This window comes from Natrix helvetica (assembly GCF_964273705.1).
Source record: "Natrix helvetica genome assembly, chromosome: 2".
NCBI classification, from domain to species: Eukaryota; Metazoa; Chordata; class Lepidosauria; order Squamata; family Natricidae; genus Natrix; species Natrix helvetica.
The window spans coordinates 170,260,321-170,283,175 of NC_138552.1; the positions used below are offsets into that span (position 1 = coordinate 170,260,321).

The 22,855-nt window shown below is 36.7% G+C and overlaps 1 protein-coding gene across 8 annotated transcripts in view; it reads left to right on the forward strand.

The window, feature by feature from the left end:
- The first annotated feature begins 2,119 nt into the window (after positions 1-2,119).
- The window catches only part of SENP6 (SUMO specific peptidase 6), a 73,984-nt gene continuing 53,248 nt past the window's right edge, over positions 2,120-22,855 (forward strand). For 2 of the 8 annotated variants that reach the window (XR_014174544.1, XM_081943270.1), the window contains exons 1-4: positions 2,284-2,887; positions 12,767-12,863; positions 18,843-18,906; positions 22,506-22,651. Coding sequence is in view for 6 of the 8 variants with exons in the window: in XM_081943270.1 (XP_081799396.1) it covers positions 2,815-2,887; positions 12,767-12,863; positions 18,843-18,906; positions 22,506-22,651 (380 nt within the window). In the remaining 2 variants the exon portion in view is untranslated. Of the gene's footprint in view, positions 2,216-2,281; positions 2,888-12,766; positions 12,864-18,842; positions 18,907-22,505; positions 22,652-22,855 lie in introns of those variants that run through there. The other 6 variants (XM_081943271.1, XM_081943275.1, XR_014174543.1 and 3 more) reach the window with 6 other exon arrangements.

The window sequence follows — 22,855 nt, forward strand, 5'->3', positions numbered from 1 at the left end:
TTCCTTTTTTTGATCATGGAAACCTGTGCTAAAAATTTAATATACAAATATACTGTTGTTTTGAATATTGAAGATAATAAGTATATACAGTATATTGTTTTCATATTTATTTAACTAATATAGCCAATAGAAGAAAGGCAACATCAGAAGTGAATTTGGAGAGCAAAATACTAACAATTTGAGATGTGCAGAGAATACCTCTACATTAGTCAAAAATTTAAAAAGAATTAGTTAAAAATAAAAATGAATTAAAAATTGAAATTGAAAAATCTTGGTTAATGTTAAATATCGAAGAGTTAAGTATAATAGTTTGCATATCCAATGAATTTACAGTTGAAAGAGAATAGATACATTTGATTATTGAGTTTAAGAATAAATAATAGTAGCAATATGTAGAAAAAGAAAGTAGGTTAATCCTAAAGAGGAAGATGTCTAACTGTATGTAACAAGTTAAACAAGATCACGAATGGCAAGGATATTTAAATGATAATAAATATTGGTGTGGCTAGCTAGAGGAAGAGTCTTTCCAGTTTCCAATGACAGTATGGCTATGAAACTGAGATATAAAAATAGTAGTCTTCAAGTGATGGGTTTGGAAATGATTAGTAAGAGCACTTTGGGTTGCAAAAGAACCTGGACCAAATAAAGTTTGACTTTTCCCTTGAGAATAATGATCAGTAACGTAAACTCATATATTCTGAATGAGCTACAACTAGACAACGCACTAGAAAAAAATTATTATGCTTAGGAAGGTTGAAAATAGGAGAGAATGCATAAATGTGAGCAACAGAATAAGAGAGATTTTAAGACTGTCCTTGGAAATTATTACTCAGGCAAGAAAAGGTGGGGATGGTGAGCTTTATTCTTGCCATTATCAGCAATATGAAACCTTCTTGAGAGTACAGAAGTATCTATGCAGGGATTCTGAAGAAGAAGAAAAAACAATTGTTACTATGTAATACTAATATGTAAGGTATGATGATTTGGTTCCTGTAATATTATTTTTGAAATGTTTCATTAATCTTAGCTTTTTCTTTGGCTATTTTGGATCTAAAGTTTGTTTTGCTTATGAACATTTTGTTTTTATGTTTTAAATCGCAACAAATTATATTGGAAAAGCAATATATATACAAAATTCCCAAATAAATTTTAGAAGGCCTATGGTATAACTAAAGAAAAAGTAGCAACAATTAGGGTCCTTTGTTGACTATATTTAAGGCTGAATTTCAGGATTATTTTACTTATTTACTTTTGTAACTCCTATTAAGTATAGTAATACTTAATTATAGTCAGCTGGCAAAAATTAAAAAAATAAAGGAATGTCTAAGCCAATCCAACTGCTTATAAGGTTGATCACAACCAATGCATTAACAGGAGGGAATAAAAGAGATATGACTTTTAAAGATATACGGTAATAGAAATAACAAATGTTTTCCAGAGTTAAGTGTGGTTTGAATTTAATAAGTAAGGGACAGGAGGTGGTGGGATACTATGGGCCCACTATGGTAGGTTAGATTCCCCAAAATCCCTGGTAAGGCAAGCTGAAAGATACTGATGCTGCAGCAATTACACTGAAATCACCCCAAAGTATGTATGTATGTATGTATGTATGTATGTATGTATGTACACACACACACATATACATGCATACATACATACAATGTATGTACTTCAGGGCCAATTATGGCATGTATTGGTCACTTTACATTTGAAACTGTCAGCAATTTTCTTTACATATACATTATATTTTTGTATATCTATTGTCAGAAAATTGTCCCCTTGAGGGACAAGGAAAACGTTACGCTATCCAATATATTCATGGTAAAAATAATGAGCTATTCTCACAGTTGGATTTTTTTTTAAAAAAAGAAGTATCCCTGAGCCTAATGACTTGAGAAGGGAATTTTTTAAAAAAACACCACCACATTCGTCCATGCACTCTTTAAACAATTTCGAAGTTAAGGACCCCAACTTTCCCTCACTCCCTTCCTTCGGGTGGGCTTTTCTCTAGAGCCGAGGGGGGGGATAAGAAAGCAGCCGAACAACCAGGGACACTCGTGCAACTGCGGCCATTTTAAACATGGGTGCGAGGCGGGGTGGGGAAGGGGGAGGCAGAGGTGTTGGGTTCGTTGTCAAATTAGCTACACCTTCTTTTTCTGTGGGGCTGGCCTCTGGCAGGGAGCGAACCCCCCAAAAGGCCGGCAGACAGGCTGGGGTGGGTCGCGTACTGATCGGCAGGGCTTGATCTCGGGGCACCATTGAGGGGAGCGCCGCAAGGAGGGGAAAGCGTTGGCCGCCGCACAGCCCGCAGCCGGGAGGGGGAGGGAAGGGTAGCGGCGGCGGCGGCGGCGGCGAGGAGTAGCCTGGCTCGGTTGGGTTTATTCGCCCTTACCGCCCCGCCTTTGGGTGGCAGGCAGCGCAGCGGCCAGAGCGAACCCGCCGGCGGGACTGCAGCGGCCTCTTCTCGTCTGCCGCGAGCGGCCGAGAAGCTGCTGCTGTTGCCGCCGAACACAATAAAAGGAGGCGGGTGAAGAGAAGGCAGCCGGCAACGTTTCCCTTTCGCGCTTCGTAGGCCCGGCCGGGCTGAGGGGCCCTTGAAAAGGTACCCCCCCCCATCACACCCGGCTCCTCCAGCCAGTCGCTGGGAAGTCGGCCGGAGGAGGCAAGGCGGCGGCGGGTGCAGGCCGAAGGGAGAGGCCTAGTGTGCTGTACCCTGCACCTCTGAGACGGCGCCTGGGCCAAACCGAGGAGGAAAGTGGGGAAAAAAGGCTGGTCGGTGCGATGGTGTGAAACGAGATCAGCGGCTGAGCGAAGATGGCCGGTGGTGGCGGCGTCGGCGGGGGTAAAAACGTAGGGAGCATCCGGCAGCCGGGCTTTCTTCTCGAGGGTAAGTGGATTTCGGTGGGGTCATGGAAGCCGAAGCGCCTTTCCACGAAAAGAAGCCTCTTCCCTGGGGATTCAGGGCGTCCTACTTCCGAGTAAACCTATCTCGAAAGGCGGCTCGGGAAGGGAGCAGCTGGAGCCCCCCTCCCTCTTCGCGTTTGGCTTCCACGAGTGGGGATTTTCTATCCTATAGGATCGGCAAGTCTTGTAGGAGTGAGGTAAAAAAAAGAGGAGCAGGAGCGGTTTAGTCTACTTTTCTTCTTTCTTTCTTTCTTTCTTTCTTTCTTTCTTTCTTTCTTTCTTTCTTTCTTTCTTTCTTTCTTTCTTTCTTTCTTTCTTTCTTTCTTTTTTTACAAAAATGCGAACAAAAGCAAGAGGGAAAAAGCTGCCTGCTGGGAGGGGAGCGGTGGTAGGAGGATGGCTGGCAAAGGTTAATATTTCGATAAGAGATGAAGCGAATTGAGTCAGACTTTTGTGTGGTAGTCTTCATTATGGCAGCTGCTGGCACCCCCTTTGACTTTATGTCCCTTTTACCCCATAAAGAAGCTTTTTCTTTTCTGCATTAATTATTTTGAACGTTATCTTGAAGATATTGAGAGAGAGAGAGAGAAAATTAGACGATAGAAAATGCTGATGTGAGAATTATTATAGCTGGTTTATATGGTGCCCCCCCCCCCCCCGCCCAATTTATGTGCTTCTTTCCCCTAATCTTGCTGGACATCAATTGGTAAGAAAATAGTTTACAGTGCCATCATAGATACCTTCACTACTAAGTAAAGGCTTTTTCTAGGAAGGTGGGCATGCCTTTGCTACCTTAATTGAGCATCCATATTAGAAGAAATACCAACTCCAGGCCAACTCAAAAGTCACAAAAATGGGCGGGTTTTCATCTTTTCCATATATTCTGGTCACAAAAAAATATGAAAGGTACCTTCCAAAGTTAAGTATAAAATGCCAGAATAATAAATCCCTCTTGGCAATTATATTTTCTTTGATGACTTAAATAGCTTGATATTCTGCTTTTCTCTCCAAAAATGATTAAATGGAGGGGTTTTTTTTAATAAAAGAGATTCTAAGGTTAACATTTTTTTTTAGCTGTGTTTAATCTCGAAAGTAGGATACGTTCATATGTTGAATGTGCTGTCTAACATTGATAATTTTATTTTTGGTGTTTGTATCCATTCAATGAGATGATAAGGTTTCATACCAGCTCTTCAAATTATGTGAGGAATAACAATGTGAAAGCAGGTTCAAATGTTACTTCTTTCAATTTCTGTGGAAATGTACTGGATTTATTATCACAGCAAAGATTAAAGATTACCTTTTCCTTATTATGACTATATGTTGAATAGCATATATGCGTATATAATTCAGCAGTAGTGTTTACAGAGTCATCAGGGCATTTCCTACCTGTTTTGTATACCTAAAAAGGAAAATATGAATCATTCCTAAAATTTAGTGGTATGGGGGTTGTAGCAGTGCGGTGACAGAAAATGACACTGCGCTATCAAAGCATGCTGAAACAAAAGGAATACATTGGCAGTTGTCTCATTTGGAAAGTTGTATATATGAAACAGCTTTTTGTGGTTGGGCAGTTTTTGCCACATCATAGTAATAAACCTCTTCACAAATGTTTGTGAAGTAAAAATGGCTATAATGTCATATAAAGTTGTTTCATAAAGAGTGGTTACTCAGACATAGAAGCCTTTATGCAGTTTAGTCTCAAATTGCTATTAATAAGCATACTTTAGTGTGCTATCTCAGTACAACCACAGGGGTGTAGTCCACATTAACTAGCATTCCATTTAACATGTCAGTAGATAGATTTGTAATCGATCTTGAACCATTTATTTCATTTTTAAATATTTATTAGTATTAATAATGTTTAAATATTATCATTGTTTTGGAATTTCTCACAAGTAGATAAATGTGCTTGTATATAAATATGTAGTAACATGAATTATTGCTTGGATTGCTGGATTATGAACCTGTTGCATTTACTTAAGTTTGTGATTTAAATCATACATGGGGGTAAAATTCCCTGCAGTAGTTTGGAAAACAAGGCTATTTTGACCTTCAAGGGCAATATTTCCTAAATATTAACTTCCTATATTAACATCTGATTTGCATATATAATAGTTCCATTCACATGTATTGATAGCAAAACAATTATGGCTAGTGTTCCTCCTATTTTTATTGCACAATTTAATCCAGGTACTCTAAGCTTCATTTTCCATCGAGATTTTAGAAATCATTTGGTTCTCATTTTAATATATTATCTTTCTAATCAGTTTGCAGTTTATAACTGTCCTCAGGAGCAAGCTAATTTAAGACTGAACTGGGCCAACAGAGAATAAGGAACAAGGAAGAAGCATTGAATTATTGGAATATACTAGGGGAGGGCAAGATGAACAGGATAGGGGTGTCTTCATTGACGGCAGAGAATAACCATGGTACTAAATAAAACAACTGCAGTGACATTTGTAATTTTGATTAGGTATTATAGATTGCTATGGTGACAGTCACAGAAAGGCTACCATAAAAAAAAGGAGGAAACACAAAATGGCTGTTGTAGGTGAATGGCTAGTTTATAGTAGAATAGCAAAATCAACATAGAATGAATAGAAAGTGGCTCTTTTAATGGACAGTCATGGTTTTTTTAAGGGGTCACCTTCAAATATAATCAAATTAATATATGATGTATATGACTGTGCAGTTTCTATACTGATTTTTAAAACATTTTAATGAAAGTTAAATATCATTCTGTATTGGTATGATAAAGATAGTTAACATATCAAAGCAGAATTTGTATCATATCAATATCAAATAGAAAAATGAAGCTTGGACCATTCCTTTCTGCTATAATTTGAGTATTGTATTCTCTTCTACAGGTTACTTATGTTCATTGCACCACAAGCAGGATCTTGTTTTATTAATCTTATTAATGATACATTGATCTCATGTTGCTATAGCTCTAGAAGATGACGAGTAAATTCTTTTTAAAGAAGATAATTGAATAGTTTCATTCATTATGGCATATCACTAGTTATCAGATAGTTTATGTTTTCCAGCTATAAATACCTTTTTAAACTGATCGTTGTATATAATTGCAATCAGCTTATGGTAGTCTCTTTACCCTTCTAATGTTTTCCATATATGTTGTAGACACATTTATTTATTTACTGGTATGTATTTATGTTTATATATTATCCCAGTCGAATAATAGTTAAATATTTATCAGCATGATCAATGGCTGCAAGATGGGAGAGATAATATTAATTCACAATACAAAATTGAGGAAAAGCAACTTAATGACATTGTTGGGAATTGTATGAATAAATTCTGATTGTGGCTATGATACATTATGTATCATGTTCATGTTTACTAGTCAACATGTATTACATGAACCTAGACACTATAGTTTGAAAAGATAGTAGATGGGGTAGTGTTATATATAAACCTGAACAATTCTAGCATTATTCAACAAACTCTGGCATCCTTCCCATTTTTAAAATAAAGATACTTTTCAAGATTTGACAAAATGTGTCAAGTCAGGAATATCAGGTAACTGACTAATCACTTAGAAATTAGAAAGTTGGAATATTATTTAGATTCAACAAAGCTCTTTTTTTTAGTTTCTAAATAATACAAATAGCTAATAGGAACGTTTTTTCTAAAATCTTTGTGTTGGGTAGTGGCCATGAACAGAATACATGATAAATAATACATAAAGGAGAAGGAAAAAATGAAAGCAATATAGTTAATATTGTATTGTTTTTTAAGCATAAAATTCTTATTTTGGAAGGGTTTTATTTTACTAAATCTACTTGAATGATACTAAGGAATTTGAAGTTGCATTTGTATATTTAGTTTTTCTGATAAAGCATTCCTTTATCGGGAAGAAAAAATTACATTTGTGGACAATGTTGAAGGAAGTTAAAGTTGACTAATCATTTTAATGCTGGGTGACCTTGTTCCTGATTAGTGGTATCATTGGCAGACATAACAACTTACTGTAATCTTCCTTTAAGATTGTGGTGGAAAAGGTTGTTTTTTGATACTCCCTCATCATCAGAATTAAAAACAAGTTGATGGATAGGAGTGGAGGAATAGAATGAAGAGTCTTTTCATCATCTATTTGATTGTCCGCTCACTTCATGAAAACAAGAAGGTAAATTATATTTAGAAAAGCAAGGCTCCGGAAATCTCAATGAAGTAGCTGTGAATAATATGTGCACATGATTATGTGGAATCCCAACAATTGGTAGTGGTAGGTTGAGTGGATTTTATAACTGAAAGAAAGTTAAGATTTATTTTTTGCATTTTTTCTTCCTTTGTCTCTATACCTCATAGTTTCTCCCTTCCCAACTATCTTATTTTTTGGAGAACTGCCCTTTCACTTTGAAAACTATGGCTTTAAAGCTGTTCCATACACTTCTGTTATGAAGCAGTGCTGATACATTTTGGACCAATTCCAAAGAGAACTTCTAATATTCTCATTCAGTAATTCATTTCAGATTGAATTTAGAATACTTATATTAGCGTTTATTTTCTAATAAGTTTTCAGTTTTGTCACTCACCACCAAACTAAAAGTCTGGATTAGTTAACATGAGAGTCCCAATTTGTAGAATGTTGTTAAAAATAAATAAAAAACAGCCCTTGGATTTGTGCCTGTAATCATAATAGAAAGGGGGGCTATTTTTTAAAAATTGATAAGAGATTATCAAACACTTTAAATTTGAATTAGCGTGGAAGCAATTCACAAAATTATTTATGGCTTTAAATCAGAATTTAAAATGAAAAACTGTTTTTGGCCCTTTCCATTTTTAAGATTGAACAGAATTGATAGTAAAAGTCAAAACTTAGGTTCTATTAGGATCTCAATTTCAGAGAGCCAGTTTGGAGAAGGCATCAGGCTAGAAATCAAGAGACTGAACTCTAATTCTGCCATAGGCACAAACCCAGTTGGGTGACCTTGGGCCAGTCACACACTCTCACCCCTAAGAAGGAGTCAATGGCAAACTATTTCTGAAATCTTGCCAAGAAAAACTGCAGGAAGTTGTGCTTAAAAAACAAACACCTTGTGAGCATTTTTTTCCTGAAAAAAAGGCAAATCCCATTGTTAATACTGTACAGAGTTGTATGAAAAAATAGGTCCTCCTAGTCAAAATAAACCTAACATAATTTTTTAGAATTGTGAACAATGCTTATGTGAAGTTGTTTACAGATCCAAATTAAGAAGAGAAAGGGTAAGATGGCAGATGGAGAAGTTTGAAGCCCCTTTCACTCATTTCTTTGTAACACTAATAACTGTTTCTCTATATTTCTTGTAGCCAACTGAAAAATCTTTGTACAGTATTTCTATTTTCCCCCACTCTTTGCAGAACTCATCTAATTCAAAAATACTCTTAGATCTATTTCTGTGCACTTCATGTTTGTGATTTATCCAAGATTTTGAATACTTAAATCTAAGGTTTGTGAAGGACATTATAAAATCTTTGTCTTTATAAATATTTAATAGTTGATTTGGAGATATGTTTCAGATCATTGTATTGCTGAAATTCACAGTCTCCTTTCAGGTTTAATTTCTGTACTGACAAGAGAAAAATGCAAAAGTAAGAAGAGAAGAATTCTTAGCTTCATACAAGAAACACTGGAGCCTTTTTATCTTTCAAATAAGATGTTGTAAAGTAGTAACTGGAGGGGTGTCAAACTTCTGCACTTGCCATCTTGTATGATATATATAATTAGATAATTGGCTATTTCTGTTTATCCTCTACTAAATTGTTGCATGTAATAAAGTATTCATATAGTAAAACCTGTGGTATTTTTTCCATAGATGACATCCTTATCCAACAAGTGCATAGGACAATAAAATTGTGAAATTGAGTACCGTAAACTAAATAAGAATTGGTTTTATTCTAATATTTATTCATAAGAACACAAACCAAAATACTAAAAGCAAAGACAACTTGTAAAAGAAAAACAGATTTTAAAGTAAGAATGTTATCAAAACAATAAGGTAGGGCTGAAAAAAAATCTTAGCCTTGCATTAATTCTTTCATTTTAAAGGATTATATAATTGCACATGTGCATATTTTATGTAGATAGCTTTTATTTTTTAATATTTTTCAACAACCCTATGCCAATCGAACAACATATATATAGTTCAGGGTTGAACTCTGCAGTCTGGTGTTCTCTGAGCTTGGTTGTTTGCTTGCAGAAGTTTTATTACCCAACTAGGTAATATACTAATGAGTGTGGGCCTGGCTCATTCAATAGTGGGCTGTTTCTTGGTAGTCTTGACTGAGATATTCTTTTCTGCTTGATGGTTTGCCTAGTGTTAATACCTGCTAATTTGGGTATTGGCTACTAGAGGGGATATAGTCTGGTCTTTTTGTTTCTTTCTTAATTTCCTTTTTATTGTTCCTTTTGAATAGTGTGCAAATATTGTTTATTTCTACGTATCTATTGATGTCCGATTTGTCTGTATCAGCTTCCAGGAATCCCTTAGTGGTTTTGGATTTAGCTTGGTCTACAGATGCACACAGTTTCCCAGTTGAAATTTGGTTGAGTCTGTCCATGTGTTGTGAAATTGAGGATCATGTCTTCTGATCGCTAATTCATACTCATCTATGTGCTCCGCTAGTTTTCTGCCTGCCTGTTTTATCTTCCTTATTTATTTATTTATTAGCCCTTAGGCCATATCAAAGTACAGAATTCCAGAAACAAATAATTACTAACATTTGATAAAAGCAATTTAAAATGGAATTGGATAAAATACAATTTAAAATGAAATTAGAATAAAATATGATTTAAAATGAGATTGGAATAAAATGTGAGGGTGATCTGGCTGCGACATCTGCCACCCCATTGTTTGCTTGGGTTGATTTTGCTGATCTGATTGGCTAGGTGGATGTCCCCATCCTCCCTCACCGCTCCATGTGTGTCCCTCCTGAAGCTGCACAGTTGGTGGAAGAGGATGACCATCCCAGAGAGAAGGAGTGTACCAATCTTCGGTCAAGAAGATTGTATACAATAGCCTGTCTGTTCTATGTAGTGGTTATTGCTGTAGTGGTTATACTATATGTTGTTGAAAGGCCTAATTTTTCTTCATGGACTACTTGTTGTTTACTTAAGATATTTTGAGGGTTTTAGCTAGTTTTTTTTTAAAATAAAGTTGCATGTGTATCCATTCTATTGGAAGAAGTTGTGTAGGTGATCTGTTTCCTTTTTCTGTTGTTCCAGGTTGCTGCACTGAGTGTGAACTTGTATGAATAACATTCTAATACAGCTCTTTTTATGGGAAGTTGGGTTGTTATTTTGGTACTGGAGCATTTGGTTAGTGTGGGATGTTTTTTTCTATAGCAATCCGGAACACTGAGGTTCACAGCTGCTAAAGGCACTTCACAGATACAGTGCTTCCCCCCCCCCCCCAACTCTACTTGCTTTCCAAAAGAGGAGTTTTTCCATGGGGGTATATGTGGGTTGATGCCAGATGCTATTTGAAAAGTATCTTTGTATATTTTTTCTATTAACTTATATAGTTTTAATTCTAATTGTCATTTAATTTTACTTCATTTATTAGAATGCTATGTGCAGCGAATATTACTTTTGTATATTATTTGTATACAGAATATAATGGATGACAGTGAAATAGATGCTGCTTTGTACTATTCAAAATATACCTTTTTTAATGCATATATTTGTAAAAGAATGGATTATATCCCCAAGGACATTTTTCTATTGGTTGCTAAAATGGCATATAATAAGCTTTCTATTTTTCAAGCATTTTGTGCAATAGTATTACTCTATTAAATTTATTAGCCACCCAACTTAGCACTGGATAACTCTTGAGTTTACAATATTAAAAGGATAAAAATATACAAAACCTATATACAATATGAAGAAAATACTATAAAGATGTAAAAACTCAATGCTGACTAAAAGATGGGAATGGAGTAGGATGAGTTGGGGAATGGTTGAATCTGTTATTAATCTGTGTGATTTAAATTCAAGAGTACTAGTGGCATATGGCAGAATAGGGAGATAGGGGAACTTCCTCTTCTATTCAGCTATTGGCTACTAACTGACCTATCCAATCCCCTTCTAGCATTTACAGTGGGTGGTGCTTGAATATGCCTCTCTTGAATTAAGGCAGCAGTGGTACCTCAGAGGAGGTAGTGAAAGAATGATACTAGAAATTGCAGAAGCAGGTTATTGTTGAAGCAATGCGGAGAAAAAGGAGAAAGGGGATGAGGCACATCAGAAACACTGTCAAATGTTGGATGGAGCTTTCCCCTCCCTTCCTGTAGGCTTCTGTGGCATTCCCAGGCAAAGAAGGAACAAACTAATAGTGCTTCCCACCTTGTCTGTGCAATTGTGACCATGCATTTTTTTAAAATTGTGACCGCTTCAGTTGTATGTTGTCTACTAATCATTTCCTAAGGTAATGAGATGTTTTAATTATTTAATTTTTTCAGGCTGCAATAGGAATGGAATTCAGAAAAGAACTAATTACTATTCAGATTTCATTTACACAATGAAAGTGGGGAATGTACTATAATAGGAATTTTAAGCACCATACGTCTAGTAGATGTGATTGATGTCTGTTCTTGTTTCTATTTCTATTAAGTTTCTTCCTCGTTCCATTTGAAGTCAAAGTACAAATGGTGTTCATAACTAATGCAGTAAGGAACATTAATTTTTAAGGAGTTAGAAGCAACCCTTTGCCAGAATTAATGCATTTATGATAAGGGTATACATGAACAATATTTTGCCAAATTCTGCAAGTATTTATTTTGAATAAATTTCTGACTGCTGAGTGGGAATATAGTACACTCATTTTTGGAATGTTGTTATATTTGCTGGCTAACCTACTTTGAAATCATGATAGTACTCTTCACCTTTATAGGATAACACTGCATTTAAAAAAAAATGTGAACTAAACTACGACAGCAATATTAAAAAATTAATGAACTTGTGTATGAACAATTGCCTAGATTATCAGTTTCGCCATGAGAAGACAGTTTGAGTCTTCAGAACTTCATATGGATTTTACATGGTCCCCCAGAAATCCTCCAGTTGATAACGCATATATACATTTCCTTTAGTAGTAAACAACATCAAGCAGAACCCCCCCCCACACACACACAGACAGAAAAAGAATGAGAAGTAAATAATATCCACTTTCCATCACGATATGTCCAATCAAAGCTTTATTCTAATGCTTTTTAGTAAAATAGAAAAGTGTAGACTAAACTTAGTTGGATCCATATTATTTTTATTTTATACTCATGTTATTTTATGGAATGGTGCAAACTGTAGAGAGACTGCCTTACAAGCCTGCATCCCACCCAGATGTGGTATTCAGCAGATTCTGACCAATTCTGGAGACTCAGTAGCAGAAATTTTGAGTAGATTATCAAAATTATCTTTTGAGTAGATTATAAAACTATATTTTGGAGAACCAGTAAATTCCACGTCTGGCTGGCCCCTCCCCCATCTCTTCTCTGCTTCCCGAGTCCCAGCTGATTGGGACGAAATGGGGATTTTGCAGGAACCTTCCCCTGGAGTGGGGAGGGAATGGAGATTTTACAGTATCCTTCTCTTGCCACGCCCATCAAGCCACGCCCACAGAACTGGCAGTAAAATAAAATTGAATCCTACCACTGATCCCACCATTAGGAAATACAGTACATGCATTAAGTGCATCTGCATTTAAATTTAGTTTGGTTTTGTCTATTCCTTTCCCCCAGATTGAAGAAGCCTAAATTATACTTTGGATTGTTCATTATTAAAATTGCTTTATTTTATATATAGATAGATATATATTTATGAGTTTCTTGGAACCAGAACTGATCCTAATTTATTTCTTTTCAGCTTTGGATAAATCACAGTCCAAGCGGGATGGAGGTTTTAAAAATAACTGGAGCTTTGATCCAAATTCAGAAGAAAGTGAAGGAGATACAGAGAAAGAGTAAGGATATTTTACTCTAGGCTGTTGGAAAATATATAGTAATAGACACCTTGCATAATAATTCATTAGTAATAAGGTATTCTGCTCCCCCACTCTGATTTTCTTATGCACAATTTAAACAAAGAGAAATTATATCATTTTTATATACTATGCAGTACATTTTCAGTCTAATCTTTTTCAAAATATGCTATTCTTTATTCAAAAAATAGCTATAAATTAACATTTTAACATTCCTAGAATTTATAATAGAGGCATGAATGAATTAAGGACTGTACTTAATTTAAATTTTAAAAATGAGATTCTCATTTTAGAAATACTACAGACATAATATTTCCAATTGTTCACTTTGTGCATTCTACATTTTACTTATGAATATTTGAAAACTATAAACCAGGTAGAAACATTATCAAAAGAATGCTATCTAAATCGATTAGAAAGGTGTTTTTTTCCCCTTTTTCCCTACACATGCAATATAAATTGAGAAATATTGCCATGGTTATAAAATCTGAGATTCTTAACTAAGAAACATGTGATCAATTGAAGAGTCTTGAAACCATAAGTTCATTTTCTGTAATTAGATTTATATGGGACTGAATTGCATTTTATTTTTATGTTCTAAAATTGTATTGATTCAGAATAAAGGAACAGATTAACATTCTTTTCCTAATAAATAGACTGATGTGATAACAATTAGTACTTTAAATGTTTAATGAAAATAGACTACCTTATGTCCTGATGTTATTTTAGTGAGAAGAATGAAATTTATAAATGTGAAAATGTTTGAATATAAAAATCAATGAATATTTTATATCTCTAGGAACTAAGTCTTTTGATCCATGATATTTCCCTAAATATAAAATATGCAAATGCATATTAATGTGTACAATGTATATACAAATTAACATTTTTATGTGTATATATGTAGTAATATATGTCATGTTTTCTAAGCAATGGAATATTTCAGTATTGAAACAGCAATAGAGAAGAGGGAATGAAAGATGGCTGGATGGATAAGTGAACCACCGCTATTTTTAAGTTAGTAACATGGTTGTAAGGTGAACCTGGCTTCCCCATTGACTTTGCTTGTCAGAAGTTCGCAAAAGATGATTCCATTACTCCAGGACAATACAACCGTCATAAATATGAAACAGTTACCAAGCATCTGAATTTTGATTATGCGACTATGGGGATGCTGTAGTGGTCATAAGTGTGAAAAAAGGGCTCTAAGTCACTTTTTTCAGTGCTGTTGTAATTTCAAATGGTCACTAAATGAATGGTTGTAAGTCGAGGACTACATGTATCTTGTGATTATGAGAAAGACAAGTGGCCAGCAGCCACCTTATGAAAGGCCAGGCCAGGTGCACCTTGTCAGCACCAGGAAGAAGAAAACAGTGGTAGTGGCTAAAAGGGAAGAGATGGGTGGAAGATGGACACGGAGCGGAGGAGTGAATTGAATAGCATCTTGCTGTTGTAAATGCAGGCAGACTACCAATCACCTGAATTTTAATCATGTGAGTGCAGTGCTGTTGCTGTGGCCATAACTTTAAGCTCCGGGAATAACTTCAAATAGTCATTAAGCAAGAAGTACCTGTATAGTGTATGCGCGTTAGAACCCCGGCATTGGCAATACATTTAATATGGCTTTTCAAAATGACTATTCTATATTTACTTAAATGCAAATTATTAACTACCACTTGAGGAACTATCTCACCCCAAAGGGTTTGGCCAGCCCCACATGTTCCAACAGAAGGAACATGTTGCGGATCCTTTGTCATGGAATTCTCTCTGGCGGAGTTCAGAGAAGAGCCTTTTCTGCCTTGTTTCCCATCCTCTGGGACATTGTGCCCTGTGATCATAGAACTTTTTGCCATTAATTCCTGTACTGATACTCTATAATTTTTCTTTAATCTAATAAAATGCTGATGTTATATCCCTGGGGGAAAAAGTCAGGATCAATGCCAATCTGTTCAATCTTTTGAATCACCTATTTTTTTTAAAAAATGATTTGGGTTTCACAAAGCAATCCTTTGTTTTTAAAAACATGTATTTGCAACTAAATTCAGCAATATTCACCTAAACATTTGTTTTCAAAGGACAGTGAAAATGAATTGTCCTGCAGAATTGGAAAAATGATTGAATATAAACACATCCATTAGAGGATATGTACTGCAATGTATTTTGCAAATGTAAATTACGTATTTACACTATATGTTAGTTTTATACTAAAGGTTTAAAAAATTATAAATGTATGTGTGTGTATACACATATATAGTGCATCTGTGTGTATACATATATATACATATACGCATGCCTCTGGGTAACTTGTACTTTAAAAACAAGAACAATAAAAAACAATAAAAAACAGATCCTAAGGGGGGGGGGAAACATAGCAACATTTCTACAGATAGTCCTCAATAACAACTACAGTTAGGATTGGAATCTCAGTCATTGAGTGAGATGGGCATTAATGAGATGGCTGTGCAACTGCTTTGCTCAATCCCAGCACACACAGTTGCAGTTTGTAAGTGAGGATCTCCGGCTACGTTCCCTCTAAGGTGCGCGGCTGCGCTAGCGCGCAGGTGGCAAGAAAACACCGCGCAGCAGTTTTCAACTGCCGCGCAGTGATTTCTATTGCCACAGGCTTTGGAAGCTGGGGAGGTCCTTTGCAGGCAGCTAGAACGGGCCGCCTGCAAAGGACTTCCCCAGACTTGCTTTGAGGAGCACGGGGCGACAGGCTAGTTGTGAAGCCCCAAAGCCCCCACCGCCACCGGAAGAACTGCTGCCACCACCTCCTCCTCCTCCTCTTAACAGGCAGCACTGCCGGATTTGCCGCCCGGCGCTGCGGCTGAGATGAAGCCGGCAAAGCCCCAGCCGGCATCTCCGCGTGTGGCAGCGGCGCCTCCCCTCTGCTCGGAGCACCTGAGCTCAGCGCTGGGTTACCCCTGCCTGCCCCCTCCTCCTCCTCTCCCGTGCTGCGGGAGACAGTAGGAAGGCGGGGAGGGAGCAGGGAAAAAAAAAGCCTCATGGTTCTTCAAAAGCACGGAGGAGGAGGAGCGGGCACGGGTTACCCAGCGCTGAGCTCAGGAGCAAATCTGGTGGTGCTGTTGGAGGAGGAGGAGGTAGCAGCAGTTATTCTGCTGGCAACTCGTCAGCAACTTCAGCAGCAGCCCTGCCCACAATGAAGAAAGCAGAGATGGAGCAGATCCACGCAGATGACGTCGCTGCAACATGACTGGAGGAGGAATTCTGGGAGTTGAAGTCCACAAGTGTTAAAGGTGTCAGGTTTGAAGACCCCTGGGGTTTTTTTTCCCTAAAGGGTTAGGGGTGCAAGGGTCTTGTAACTTGACAGCTTTAAGAGTTGCGTGCTTCAAATGCCAGAGTTTCTGAGCCAACATTTTGGTTGCTAAGCAGGAGCGTTGTTAAGTGATACTGATATTATATAACACTTTGAATTAAGCGGGTATCTTGAAGAAACATAACTTTGAGTTTCAAATCATACTGATTTCGTTGTTGTCTTAGGTGACATCTGTGAAAAAAATTCGGGTGCTCAGGCATGAAAATGTGCCGCTCAAACAGTATACTTTTCTGCTCACATCGAAAAAAAATTAGAGGGAACATTGATCTCCGGGGTTGTTAAGTGGAGCAAAAGAGTTGCCTGCTTAAGTATTTTAGCTCTTGTGAAATTAAAATTCTCTTAGCAGGCAATTCTTTCACTCTCAAACTTTCTAGAACTCACTGAAGAGTCTTCACCTCTTCTTGGTTCTCTCCACTTGCAACTTTCCCTGACAGCTTTTCAGGGGATTTTGGAATTTGATTTTGGAATTTCCCAATTAGTTTTGGCATTTTGAATTGTCTACATAAGCCCTTTAGCAACCTGTGCAGGTCACAGAGCAGCATAGTCACATGACACAACATATCCCTCACTACCTATGTTGCTGTATTCTGGACCTCTTATAGCCTCTAAGTGCACTTCAAGATTGCACATAGCAATCACATGTCAACCAGTCATAACTGTGAACTGGTTGCCAAGCACCAAAAATGAGGTCACATGTCCATTGTGGAGGGACATTTTATTATGGCCAGAATTGCTTTGTGGGCCACAAAGCATCCTTCCTAAGGCCATTGTTAACAGTTATTGAATGGCCGGTCATAAGTCAAGGAGTACATGTGCTGGACTTCAGCAGCTACCCTATGTTTACCTGGAAGAATAGTTAGATGTTCCAGAGATATTTGGAACATCATTTAAGGTGGCAGCCATAATGATTACTGGGGGAAATAATATATAGGGCAGGTGCTAGGACAGAGAAAGCTTGTTTCTGAGATGTCAACAAATGATGTTGTTTAACAGAGGGGATCAGCAGTGTGCCCATTCTCCCTAATCTTATTGGATGGGCAGAAACAATGGGAGATAGACAGATTCTCAAATAACTAAGTTCTATGCCATAAAGTCCTTTATAGATAATAATGAGCATCTGGAATTATCCCTATATGCCCCTAGCAACTAGTACAGGTCATAGAACAATGGAATCACATGGCATAACAGGCTTTGCCATATTCTGGGTCTGTTATAGCCTCTAAATGCTCTTCAAAGGCAGCTTGTTACTAATGCATGTTGATATGTAATGTAGGAACTCCAGGGGTTCACACTTTTTTCCTGGGTATAGCTGCTTGTTATTAGAATAGAAATAAGCGTAATATAATAATAGCTCTTAAACACTCACTGAATGATAGTTAATCTGGTACCTTATAAGTAAAAGCTATGAGATATTGTAGCAAAAATGCACATATATAGAAACACAATTATTGTGACATGCTGTATTTGAGAGTGACACAAAGAGTAGGGCTAGTTGGAAATGTGACAATCTATTTAAAGTACTATATAGGTCAAATTCCTTTTTTAGCATATACAGCACCAGATTGCTCAAAACCTTATTGATTCCTTCTGATCATTTTTAATTACTTCTTTTCTCTGGCCATGCTTGCAAACTTTATGAAGGTAGAATTCAGTTATGATTTTGATATAACAGGTACGTTTCTTCACAGAAACAATTGTGTGTGTGTATGTATGTATATGTGTATGTATGTATGTATATGTATGTATGTATATATATGTGTGTATGTATGTATGTATGTATGTATGTATGTATGTATGTATGTATGCATGCTGGTCTTGTTGTATTCGGTTCTTTTCCCATGTAAGATTGAGATTGTCTTGGCAACGTTTCGGCAAGGTCTCATTCGCCATTTTCAGGCTTGGTTTTGGGCTCAAAACCCAGCCTGAAGAGGATGAGCTCAATTTGCTATCTTAGGGCTGTGCCATTGCCTCATACTGGCCTAATGCTAACAGTGATTTCAGCATTCTTCTTACCCTGGTAGTCCATATGGTTGCACATTTCTTTCTTCTCAGGTCACTAGAAGGATCTGCTTTTCTTTTTCCCCCTGCTCTTGCTTCCTTATGTTTTGTTCTAACATCAGCTTTCAGTTTTTGGATTGCATTGATTAATTTATTGCCCTCAAATCATTTTAAAGAGGTATGGTGTAGAGTTAAAGACACTGTGCTGGAAACTGGGAGACTGAATTCTAGTATTGACTTAGTTTGGAAATCAGGTAGGTGACTTTGTGCCAATCACACACACTTTGCCCTTGGATAAGAACAATTGCAGAAGATCCCCCCCCCCCAACACTGAGTTTTATTTAAAGACTATAATATAGCAACAATATTAAACTTGTCAAATAAGTAGGAAAGAGAAATGGAGATTTGAGAGGGTATTATATACATTGCAGTTTTGAAGTTTCCAATGCTAAAATTCTATATAAACTTCATCTTTAAAGAAAATAGTGCTGTTAGTCTAGAGAAAAAAAAATCTAATGAAAATATTCTTTGAAATGTGAACATTTTGTAACGATTGGTGAAACCTGGTTCTCTTGCCTTAATCTATACGTCGGTGAAAGTTTAAATATATTTTTCTTCTTATGTAGTGAAGCCAATTTGCTGTCATTTGATGAAAGTGATGGAACTTGCAGTCCCAATGGTGAAAGAAAAGTGAGTATATAAAATATAATGTACATTTATTCACGTTACAAATGCCATATCACATGAAATTTATATTTATTTAATACAATAATACAACAATACAATAGCGGAGTTGGAAAGGACGTTGGAGGTCTTCTAGTCCAACCCCCTGCCTAGGCAGGAAACCCTATACCATTCCAGACAAATTGGTATCCAACATCTTCTTAAAGACTTCCAGTGTTGGGGCATTCACAACTTCTGGAGGCAAGCTGTTCCACTGATTAATTGTTCTAACTGTCAGGAAGTTTCTCCTCAGTTCTAAATTGCTTCTCTCCTTGATTAGTTTCTACCCATTGCTTCTTGTTCTACCCTCAGGTGCCTTGGAAAATCGTTGGACTCCCTCTTCTTTGTGGCAACCCCTGAGATATTGGAACACTGCTATCATGTCTCCCCTATTCCTTCTTTTCATTAAACTAGACATACCCAGTTTCTGCAACCGTTCTTCATATGTTTTAGTCTCCAGTCCCCTAATCATCTTTGTTGCTCTTCTCTGCATTCTTTCTAGAGTCTCCACATCTTTTCTACATTGTAGCGACCAAAACTGAATGCAGTATTCCAAGTGTGGCCTTACCAAGGCATTATAAAGTGGTATTAACACTTCACCTGATCTTGATTCTATCCCTCTGTTGATGCAGCCTAGAACTGTGTTGGCTTTTTTGGCAGCTGCTGCACACTGCTGGCTCATATTTAAATGGTGGTCCACTAGGACTCCAAGATCCCTCTCACAGTTACCACTATTGAGCAAGGTACCACCTATACTGTACCTGTGCATTTTGTTTTTCTTGCCTAAATGTAGAACCTTACTCTTTTCAGCATTGAATTTCATTTTATTAGATAGTGCCCAATGTTCAAGTTTGTCAAGATCCTTCTGTATCTTAAGCCTATCTTCTGGAGTGTTGGCTATTCCTGCCAGCTTGGTCTCATCTGCAAATTTGATAAATTCCCCATTTATTCCCTTATCCAAATCATTGATGAAGATGTTGAAGAGTACTGGGCCTAAAACAGAGCCTTGGGGTACTCCACTGTATACTTCCCTCCATATAGATGCAGTTTCATTGAGGACTACATGTTGAGTGCGGTTGGTCAGCCAGTTACGAATCTATCTGGTGGTGATGCTGTCCAACCCACATTCTGCTACTTTATCTAGTAGTAGTTTATGGTCTTTCTTATCGAATGCCTTACTGAAGTCCAAATAAACTATATTGATGGCATTCCTCTGGTTCACTAATTTTGTCACTTTGTCAAAGAATGCAATAAAATTAGTCTGACATGATCTGTTTTTGACAAACCCATGTTGGCTTTTGGCTATTACTTTGTTTACTTCTAGGTGTTCACTAATTCGTTGCTTGATTATCTTTTCCAGAATCTTTCCTGGTATTGAGGTCAGGCTGATAGGTCTGTAGTTTCCTGGATCTATTTTTTTTTCTTTTTTGAAGATGGGAACCACATCAGCTTTTTTCCAGTCCTCTGGCAGTTCCCCAGTGCTCCAAGATCTCTGAAAGATATAGTTCAGTGGTTCTGAGATCTCGTCTGCCAGTTCCTTCAGAACCCTGGGGTGTAATCCATCCGGTCCTGGTGATTTGAACTCATCTAGAGTAGACAGGTGCTCACTTACCATTTTCTTCCCTATTTCAACGTGTTCCTAATCTGATTTTTGTGGTGCTGTTTTTGATAGGTTGGACTGTTTTATCCCTTTGTGTAAAGACAGATGCAAAAAATGAGTTAAATAGTTCTGCTTTCTCCCTGTTGCTCGTCACCTTCTTGCCACTTTCTCCCAGCAATGGATCAATTGTTTCCTTAACTTTTTTCTTGTTTTTAACATGTTGGAAGAAGCTTTTTTTGTTATTTTTTTACTTTTGTGGCAAGCCTTTCTTCATTGTGAGCCTTAGCTTTCCTCACTTCATCTTTACAGGCTCGGGCTATTTGCTGATATTCTGCGTTAGTTATGTTTCCCTCTCTTCACTTTTTATACTTATCTTTTTTGTCTTTCAATTTGTCAGAGAGTTCTTTATGCAGCTATGCTGGTTTCTTTTGGGAGCTGTTATTTTTATTCTTCATTGGTATTGTGCTAGACTGGGCTTTTGTAATCTCATTTTTCAAAATTTCCCAAGCTTCTTGAGTTGTTTTCCCTTTGAAGATTCTCATCCATGGAATTCTTCCCAAGCTCTCTCTAACCTTATTGAAATTAGCTCTCTTAAAGCTTTCTTACTCCGAGCTAATTCTGATTTAGTCTTTGACCTACAAGAACAATTAACGACCAGAATTTCTATGATGAAACAAGGAGTTGTTAATTGAGTCGTGCCTAATTTTATGACTTTTGCCATGGTTAAACAATTCACTGCATTAAGTGAACCATGCAGTGGTTAAGTGAAGCCAGCTTCCCCCATTGACTTTGCTTGTCAGAAGCTGCTTGGCAAGGTTGCAAGTGGCAATCACATGAACACCCACCCACACCGGATGCTGCAACCATTGTAAACATATACCAGTTGTCAAATGCCCAAATTTTGATCATATAACTGTGGGGATGCTATGAAGTCATAAGCATGAGGACAAACAGTATGCAGTATAATACTATATCATGAAGAATATTGAATTATTAGCAGTCTGATAATTAAATACTCTTATTTTCTTTGGGAATTGAGAAACAGTTGTTATGTTTGTTTACAATGGTACATATGCTTGTGGTGTGGAATAGGTAATGTCGAGAAATCAGTAATTCATTGTCTTGTCAAAAATTCCAGATCACTTGACAACAATTTGTTTACACATAGCACTAGCTCATAATGTAGCTTATTTTGACTTCAATAAAAAGTAATGATAATATGTGAATATATCCAATGTATTTTGTAGATTGTAGCTTTTGAGTTGTCATTATTTTTACATTTCATGCCAACCTAAAAATTAACTAAATTTGTGGATTTATTTTTTAAATTAATTTCTCAAATACAGATAGTCCTCTGCCTACAACCATTTGTTTAGTTACTGTTCAAAGTTACAATGACACTGAAAAAAATGACATGACATATTTCACATTTACGATCATTCTCACGTCCACATTGTCACATAATCAAAATTCAGACACTTGGCAACTGGTTAAAATTTATGACGGTTGCAGTGTCCTGGAATCATGTGCTCCCCATTTGCAACCTTATAATCAGCTAAATTAATGGAGAAGCCAGATTTACTTAACTGTATTTCTAACTTAGCAATTGAAGTGATTCACTTAATAATTGTAACAAGAAAGATTGTAATTTGGACAAAACTCACTTAACAACTCTCTCACTTAGCAACAGAAATTTGGGACTCAATTGTGATTGTAAGTTGATTACTATGTCCAGTAATCAACCCCCACACTCCCAGTTTCCTGAGCAGCATACAATTTTTAAAAAATATAAGGTGTAGAAAGCTATTTCATTTGGAAAATTTTAATCCTACTATTTGAGCAGGATCTTACAGTTTGGGGACATTTGAGACAGTATGAAAAGGCCTGAAAATATTTTAGTATTTGAAAGTGTGACAGAAATGTAATTTCCTCTTTTGATATGATGGTTTATGTTCTTTTATTTCAGCCATGTCGCCATCGCTTAGTAGGGCTTGGAGCCAGAAATGAGGCCTTAAGGACATACAGCAGACGAAACAAAAGTGACACTCCTGGAACTTTAAAAAGCACCCCAACTGGACTTAACATATCGGGAAGCGGCAAGAAAATATGGTGGTGTGCTTTTCAGATGATCTCAAAATTGTTTAATATGTGGTGTATGTCTGGAGGAAATGTTAGTTAGTTAGAGTGCTGCTAACACTGTTCAGCTGTCTGTTTCCACTTTGGTGATGATGTATTTTAAGCAAGTATAAAAATAAATCTATTATAATATCTAAATATTATTTTATATAGATATTGGAATATATAACTACATATAAA